The sequence below is a fragment of the Aplosporella prunicola genome (genome assembly GCF_010093885.1).
Source record: "Aplosporella prunicola CBS 121167 unplaced genomic scaffold K452scaffold_17, whole genome shotgun sequence".
NCBI lineage: Eukaryota > Fungi > Ascomycota > Dothideomycetes > Botryosphaeriales > Aplosporellaceae > Aplosporella > Aplosporella prunicola.
The window spans coordinates 137,844-145,993 of NW_022983545.1; the positions used below are offsets into that span (position 1 = coordinate 137,844).

Below are 8,150 nucleotides of genomic sequence, written 5' to 3' on the forward strand. Positions count from 1 at the left end.
GGCATATGCAATCGGATCCCCTGCATCGTGATGAAATGGCCGACCAATCGCTGAGTAGTGGATGTAGCGATCGAAGTTGCGCATTGATAGCCAACTGAAAGAAAGCAAAGGATTCGTCTCTATCGATTTTAGCTTCATTTGCTGCTGCCATGCGCGCTTTCTTTGATGCACTTGGTAACCAGGACCTCGACTTCTCTGGTATCTTCTGGAGGCAGTGTGAGCTCCAGTGACCTTCTCGTGCAACCCTGTAGATTAAGGATGCTAGACGGTCTGGCAATGGTGAAAGCCAAGAAGAACTTTTGTAGAATGTCCATCTCTATCGCTTCGGGCCTGTCGGGCTTTCCGAGTCTTACTGACCATCTGCGCTTCGTCCAGAATAAGGTCCTTAAATGGCATTTGCATCTTTCCCCATAAATCTGAACGTAGTAGGAACGTAGGCCTTGACGGCCGCGTGCCTTTTTTCCGATGCGCTTGCAGTGTGAATAGGGAATTTCAGAGTTCGCGCCCGTTTGCTTCGACAAATTCGTACGAACACGCCGCAATGCCTACTTGAAGTCCAAGCAACTCCGTAATACTCAGAGGAGCAGCTACGTAGGATAGGGTGTGTAGTCGCAGGAGGGAGTTCTCCGTAGCATCCATCGACACATATTGTAAAGACTCGTCTTAGGAAAGGAGTATATGAGGGAAATCGTGATTCTTTAGAGTTTGAATCTATTAGCCATCCGGCTAGGATAGACCATGTAGTCCAGTAATGGTTATTCAAGACCAGCATCTACGCTTCTGAGCCCTTTTTTGATTTTAATTATAAATTTTAAATTTTATTTTATACTTTATCGCAAAATTTTACTTTAGCTGTATCCACTACTTTCACTTTAAACTTTTGATCTTAAATTTACTAGTGTTAAGATCACGATCCTCCTAGCCGCGATTAAAGTATTTAGTCTATAGTATATCTAGTAGATTATACTTAGCTATTTTATCATCCTTCCATGTTACCATCCTCATTGCGATGAATGTCGTCACTCGCAGCGGACCCGGCGGGCCGAGCCGCACAGCCAAGGGCGATCCATCGTCTTCGCAACGCAACACCACCTCACACTCACACCCTTCATCGGCACTTCGGCAACAAGATACCGCTCCAACCCATCTTCTGACGCCCTGGTCTGGAATGCGAGGGGCAGCTCGTCCCGCCGTCGCACCAACCCAGATTCGCCCAGCAGTCACGCGCCTTGGCAAGCGGAGCTTGTCCTCAGGGTCACCGTCGCGGCAGACGACTTGGTGGTTGAGAGCCCAGGAGGGCAAGGGCACTAGCCAGGGCCCAAGGGATGCGGCTCACGCACGCTTACTCCGAGGACAGGATGGGCCGTCCTGCAATTCTTACGTCGTTGTTTGTCACTCTGCGACGACAAAGAGTGAGGGTGGCAAGCTTCAGGTGACTGCTTTTCGAGTAGCTTCGCGTCGTTGACTAAAGACGGGATGGAATGGAGCTGCGGTATCGTCCGAAGGGTTGGTGCGTCAGGACCTGGAACCTTCCGTCTGGAAAAGGCTACCTTGCGATGCTCGCTTCGTCTGATCCCGGCCGTGTGCGACGGCACGCACAGCCTTACAGGCGCACAGGTGCCTGAAAACGACTTAATGTCTTTTGGTGGGATGGGAGACGTTGCCCTGGCCCAGTCCTTTTTTCAACGCGACTTGAATCTGCTTCTGCATCGTACAAACGACAGCGGTGCTTCTCAGATGCTAATCACAGAGCTGCGTCCTAAAAATCCCCAATGCAGCACTCCTATGGTTGCATTGTTTTCGCGTGTCTTGGAAAAATGGTTTCAGACAGAAACTATGCGTTGGTCATCTCCAGTTCTCGAAGCGGCAGGGACCGTCCTTTTGCGGAATGGTCCTCAAAGCAAGCCCCTCCCAGCAAACTAGCCTCACTTTCTTCAAACTCACAATGAAAGAAAACCCCTTCCGGCCACACTAATTTGTTTGGCTCGCTCATTGCGGCCGGCGGGCTCGGCTTCAGGTCCCGCGATGTTCTTATAAGGGCCGCAAACTACTGTAACTCGGACAATCTACCGACCCGCCTGAGGAATGTCACCAGGGTTTGGAATCCCGCGCAAACAATACAAGGTAGAGACAGGTATAAAGGGTGATGGGGCTTTCCGGTGCTGGGCTTATTTCATGCCGTCCGACTTCCTGTCGGCCACGGTTGTCTGATTTTTCTTGTATGAATTGACGCGCGCCACAATGCGTCTGCTGCAGTTCCTTCCTGTGGCACTGCTCGTGCCGCTCACGGCGGCTGCGAATAGGTACTATCCCGCAGATGTATTGGATAATGCAGAAGGTGTGCGGGTGATGCTCCGTGAAGGGTTGACAACAAAACTTCCTTCACTTCAATCTGCGTAAGTCTATTTTACATGTTTCGTATCGAAGTCTTGAAATCTTAAGAATGTTTGGTTGTTAGTATGGTCTAACCTATCTATTATCTTGAGGGGTATCTTGTTTTCTAAAATTCCCCTCATGTCAATGGCATTTTTCTTTTTCAGGGCTTGACAATTTCTAACGACACTGAAAGGAAACAACCAATTCAATTGGACCAAGCAGTAGAAACTTCACAGGAGGCTTCGGCTTGCCCTGCTCTTGCCCCGGACAGTCCCTCCACCTATTGGCTGGGTTCCGTGCCCCACGGCGGCACCTCATCCTACTTGAACGCTACCTATGGCACTTATAAAGTGTTCAGGAACGTTGTGACGGACTTTGGAGCCGACAACACTGGCTCGAGAGATGCATCAGGCTCCATCCAAAAGGCCATAAATGGTGGGTCACCCGCAAGTAATACTATAGAATCTATGCTCACAAAGAAACAGCTGGGGCATCGAATTACAGGAGCCGTGAAAAGCGAGCGTATGGAACTACACTGCAACCTGCAGTCATCTATCTGCCCGCTGGAACCTATCTGCTGCAAGGGCCATTGCAGTTCTACACAGGCACCGTGTTGATAGGGGACCCCATCAACCCACCCATACTCAAAGCCCACAGCAACTATTCGCGTGACTACTTGGTCTTCGGGAAGGATCCGAACTTTGGAGGAACCGTCAGTTTCTACATGACGCTGAAGAATGTCATTCTGGACTCGACCAACCTCGCCCCCGACTACCAGATCACGCTGCTCGACTGGACCGTCAGCCAGGCCACACAGCTGACAAATGTCCGTTTCAATATGCCCAACTTTTCAAAGGGCCACACGGGCATGAAAGCCGGCGAGTGGCCTCGTGATGCGGGCTACAACAGCAACATCATTATCAATGACGTTGCCTTTTACGGTGGCAACGTGGGTATGAATGTCAGTGGACAACAATGGATTTTCAAAGGTCAGTCTGCAAGCCGGTAAGAATGCTGCAAAACTCTAATCCAAAATCTAGGAATTTCATTCAACAGTTGCAGAATCGGGGCAATGGTAAATGGAACGGATGTCGTGTTCAGCAACAGCTATTTCCTATACAACGAAGTTGGTATCGAAGCCTCGGGCACGCCTGGCTCTGTCGTCGTTCTTGACACGGCAACGAAGAATATCGGAAGACTACTGTCCTCTAGACTTTCCTACCATCCAAACAGCGTGGTTCTTGAGAATGTCGCCAACGCAGGACTGACCGTGGTCATGGCCGGAAAGACGCTCCTGACTGGCTCAGTTGCCGACACCTGGTATCTGGGTAATGCTGTAAGGAGTTCTGTTTTTCGTTGTAGTTTCTTGGCTGATCAGCGGTAGTACCTTTCTGGCGATCCCACGCACCACTGGACACCCGAGGGAACTAACACCACTACCGCGCGTACGGCCGCTCTGCTTCAGAACGGCAAATACGTTTCCATGCCTCCACCGACCTACAAGGAGTATTCGGCCAGCAAGGTCATCAACATCAAGGCCGTTCCTAATCTCGTTGTTATGGGCGATGGCGTGACTGACGACACGGCTAACATCAATGCCATCCTCGCTCGATACGCTGGATGCGCCATCATCTGTACGATCTTTGAGAGCTCTTCAGTTTATAAGGAATGCTGACATGACCGCAGACTGGCCCGCTGGAACATACATAGCCACTGACACGATCATCATTCCAATGGGCACGCGCATCTTCGGCGACGCCTACTCAGCGATAATCAGCGCGTACGGCACCAACTTCGCAGACGCCAGCAGGCCCAGAGCGCTAGTCAAAGTCGGCAATGCAGGCGACAAAGGCGTCGCCCAAATCAGCAACATGATGTTCACGGTCGCGGACATCCTGCCGGGCTGCAAGCTCGTAAGTCGACCCACCCCACCCACGCCCAACACAACAACCCTAACTCCGTCTCTAGCTCGAAGTCAACATGGCCGGCATTAACCCCGGCGACGTCGGCATCTGGAACACGCACTTCCGGGTGGGCGGCGCAGTGGGCAGCCGCGTGCGCAGCGAATGCCTCAACGTCGCCGCCGCATGCAAAGCCGCATGGGGCCTACTACACCTGACGTCGACGTCGTCGGCCTACATCGAGAACATGTGGGGCTGGACGGCCGACCACGACCTGGACTCAGGGATCGGGGCGGACGCGCCGGCCTGGGGCTACAACCAGACGGTGTCGGTGGGGCGGGGCGCGCTGATCGAAGCAACGCAAGGCACCTGGCTGATCGGCACAGCGATGGAGCACGCGACGCTGTACCAATACCGGTTCCACGGGGCGGCGAACGTCGTGTCGACGCTCGCGCAGGCCGAGACAGCCTACTGGCAGGGCCCGGGCAACGCCGTGGCGCCCGAGCCCTGGGCGCAGGACCTCGTGCCCAGCGACCCGGGCTTCGCCAACTGCGCGCCCGGCGACGCCCTCTGCGGCATGGCGTGGTTCATGGCTGTGGGCGGCGGCTCGCACGACCTGTTCCTGTACGGCGGCTGCTTGTGGGTCTTCTTCAATAACAAGCGCAATGTCAATGCCGGCACCAGGTGCGATACCCTCAATGGCGACTGTCAGGAGAACGCGGTGCTGCTGGAGGAGGATACACAGCGGACGTGGCTGTATGGCTTGAATGTTAAGAGCGTCACTTTTATGGTGAGGAGCTTGGTTAATAGTGGAAGCGTAGCGGTGGCCGAGATGCGCAATAATACCGGAGGTTGGTCCGGGGGCATGAATGTTGGTGGGGTCGTGGCGGCGTATTTGTTTGATACTTAGGGGAGGAGAGAGGGGAGGTGGTTTGCGAAGGTGCCAGAGCCGGAGGAGGAGGGCAAGGCAGCCGAGCCCGCGTGTAAAGTACAGACAGACAGTCATCAAACAATCCGTTCACACAGACAGGCGCTAAGACGGCTTCGACCGTCTTCCTGCCTAATCCATTCACTTTATTCATTTCTTCCATTTCTTCCATTTATCCAATCAACCACTCCCAAACACAGTCAGTCCACAGCACAGTAGCAACGACGATAATTAAGCCACGACAGCCAGACGCGCGTATGTATGTATGTTTGTATGTATGTATGTATGTATGTACGAGCGCAGTGCGCTCTAACCCTTCTGTCTATAACGGCGGTGTGCTCTACGAATCTATGCGTACGTGCGTGCGTGCATGCATGTGTGTGTGCGTGTGGGTGTGTGGAATGTGTTGGATGCATGCAAGCGCTCGCGCGCTCGCAAGCGCATGTATGTAGTATGTAAGGCTTTAAGAGTAAGTAGGCTGCTGGGCTGCGGCGGTACGTACATACTGAGGGCGGATGAGGAGATGCAGAAGCAGGCGTGCAGCCGACACCTAGGACTTCTGGATTCTGTAAAAACGCCACCAGAAGCGCTGGACAACGCCAGCCGCGACTCACGGCCTTCGTTGGGCCAGACGCGCGCTCTCGCTCTCGCCCATGAAGCTTGCAACCGTCAACAGGCCCACCCATGCAACCCCAACCCCCTACAAACCCAGCCCCCTCCTCACAACGCCCTGAACCACGCTCTCATACTCGGCCCTCCGCTCGCGCCACATGCGGGCGGCATCGACATTAGCCGGGCTCTCGTCATTCGGCTCGGCGAGCATGCTCATGACCGAGATGAGGATCTTCTCGACCGACTGGATGGGCGACCACCGCTCCGACGCGTGCTCGTAGTGGTTCGGGTCGTCGCCGGGCGGGTGCAGGATGCTGATGCAGACGGTGCCGTTGGGGTAGACTGCGCTTTGCGTTAGCCTCCATCTTTCCCTCACTCCACTACAACCCTCAACCATAATAAGTGTCGTTCTTCCCCTTCTTTACCAGAGCAACAGCAACTCACCATTCGGATGCCAGACCTCGCACGTAAAGCGCATCGTCGGCGGCGCAAGGGGATAGTCCTTGGGGAACTTGAGCTCAGCCGGGAACACGCCGCCTTCGAACGGCGTCCCCTCCGGGCCCTGGATCAGCGCTTCCCACACAAACATGTCGTCCTCTGTCACCGGGCCCGCCGTAATGCCCTCGGGCGGGTCCGACGTCAGCGCTTTGTACTCGTGGAAGAGCCGTTTCGAGGCTACTGAGGATGCCATTGTGGGGTGTGTGTGTGTGTGTTGAGTGCGTTGGTGGCAGGCGTATGTGTGGCCGTGAGTTGTGGTTGCGGTCACGGTGGCAGTGTCCGTCAGCGCACGCGGTGTTCCGGCGAGGGGCAGCAGTGGTCCGGCGCGGGGACGACAGGCTGGAGCGCGGGAGAAGAAGCGCGGCGGCGGCGAAAGGCGCAGAAAGCGAAGAGGCCGGGCGAGGTATGTGCGCGGCGCGAGGACGAGGCAGGCGGGTATGAGCGCGGGCGTGGTTGTTGCGGAGGAGGTGGCGGAGGAGAGAGGTGAGCCGAGCGAGGTGTATACGTACGTGGGGGATGCGCGCGCGCTGGGTCGGTGCGCGGTGGGGCGGGGCTTGCTAGGTACTTGCTGAAGCACTAGCCTAACATATAGCTAAGTATCCTTAGGAACTTGTGTATGCACGCACGTCTACATCTTCACGCAAACAACACGCCGAGAAATCGCAGAGCAGGTCTTTTTACATACATACACACACACACCCGCAGCACCTCAGGTATAAATACACAACCCCGTGGTTTCAACAGACGCACAATCTCTACCTCTACCTCCTCCCGCCCTTCTTCGCCTTCTTCGCGCCCTTGCGACTGCTCAGCGTCTTGCGCGCGACATTCTTCGCCTTCCTGGCCGCCAGCTTCCTCCACGCCTTGAAGCGGTCTCCCTTGACGAACTGCGTGACCTTGACATTTGCGCGCTCCGCTGCACGGCCAATCTCCCAGTTCGCCTCGCGGAACATGTAGCCGGGGCGCAAGGAGAGGTTCTTCTGGGGCTTCTGGGCGCGCTTGCTCTTCGGGGCGGCGCGGACCGAGCTTTCCTGGCCAGGAACCTTGTTGCCAGGAACCGCCTTGCCGGCGGGGACCAAGTCGTTGGCGGCAGCGGCGTCCTCCTCCACCATCTGCTGCTCCTGTTCGTGTTCGTGCTCCACTGCCCCGTCCCGCGCCACGGCCAGCATGCCCAGCCGCCGCCGGCGCGCCGCGTGCACCGGCGTCGGCAGCGTCTGGTTCCGCTCAAACACCACCCCAATGTACTTGCGCTTCGGGTGCTTCGCGGGGTCGCGGTAGTACTTGACGTAGCCGGGCGCCGCCGCGTGGATCGTGTGGTCGCGGCCCATTAAGCAGTTCTCGCCCGGGAACCACAGCGTGCCGCGCTGCTTGAAGATGATGTTGCCCGGCACCACGTATTGTTCTGTGAGGCGCGCGTGCCGCGTTAGCGTTTTGTCCTTGTTGCTGCTGCCTCTTGCTGTGTCTGTTCCCCCAACCACCATCACCAAGCCATTGCTTGCTTGGCTTGCTTGCTTGCTCACTCCCTCCTTCAATCGCGGATATACATACCACCAGTCTTCTTCGCACCCATTCTCTTTCCAACCCCGTTCTTCGGCCCATTAGCCCGTCCCTGGGCCTGATGCGTAGCATGGCGGACAAATGTCAAGGTCGGCGACGGCGAGGAGCCTGCGCGCAGCACATCGAGCACATTGTAGGCGGAGCCAGTGCTAGGGAGGAACTGCGATCTCGACGCAGCAAGGGCGGCCCTCAAGGGCGCCTGAGTCCGAGGCAGCAGCATCGTGCAATGCGTGAGGTCGTGGAAGCTGGGCTGCAGCTGCACGCTCACTCGCTGGAAA

The 8,150-nt window shown here is 55.9% G+C and overlaps 3 protein-coding genes across 3 annotated transcripts; 1 reads left to right on the top strand and 2 right to left on the bottom strand.

Moving 5' to 3' along the window:
- Positions 1–2,241: 2,241 nt before the first annotated feature.
- Positions 2,242–5,187, top strand: K452DRAFT_351973 (glycoside hydrolase family 55 protein; the record flags this gene model as incomplete). Its single annotated transcript, XM_033545749.1, has 7 exons — positions 2,242–2,396; positions 2,570–2,811; positions 2,862–3,365; positions 3,417–3,712; positions 3,761–4,010; positions 4,063–4,289; positions 4,345–5,187. 7 exons carry the CDS (start codon positions 2,242–2,244, stop codon positions 5,185–5,187), a joined length of 2,517 nt encoding a protein of 838 aa, XP_033395867.1.
- A 268-nt stretch (positions 5,188–5,455) lies between these two features.
- Positions 5,456–6,876, bottom strand: K452DRAFT_319704 (uncharacterized protein). Its single transcript, XM_033544259.1, has 2 exons — positions 6,262–6,876; positions 5,456–6,159 (listed from the first exon to the last, which is right to left on the bottom strand). Exons 1-2 carry the CDS (start codon positions 6,506–6,508, stop codon positions 5,906–5,908), a joined length of 501 nt encoding a protein of 166 aa, XP_033395868.1. The 5' UTR covers positions 6,509–6,876; the 3' UTR covers positions 5,456–5,905.
- A 100-nt stretch (positions 6,877–6,976) lies between these two features.
- On the bottom strand, positions 6,977–8,150 carry K452DRAFT_319705 (uncharacterized protein). Its single transcript, XM_033544260.1, has 2 exons — positions 7,864–8,150; positions 6,977–7,717 (listed from the first exon to the last, which is right to left on the bottom strand). The coding sequence occupies exons 1-2, from the start codon at positions 8,090–8,092 to the stop codon at positions 7,077–7,079; spliced, it is 870 nt and encodes a 289-aa protein (XP_033395869.1). The 5' UTR covers positions 8,093–8,150; the 3' UTR covers positions 6,977–7,076.

Coding starts and splice junctions, on each gene's coding strand:
- K452DRAFT_319704 (XM_033544259.1), bottom strand. CDS start 6,508: ATGGCATCCTCAGTAGCCTCGAAACGGCTCTTCCACGAGTACAAAGCG. Junction 6,160..6,261: donor CGAGGTCTGGCATCCGAATG/GTGAGTTGCTGT, acceptor CGCAAAGCGCAG/TCTACCCCAACGGCACCGTC.
- K452DRAFT_319705 (XM_033544260.1), bottom strand. CDS start 8,092: ATGCTGCTGCCTCGGACTCAGGCGCCCTTGAGGGCCGCCCTTGCTGCG. Junction 7,718..7,863: donor GGGTGCGAAGAAGACTGGTG/GTATGTATATCC, acceptor CGCGCCTCACAG/AACAATACGTGGTGCCGGGC.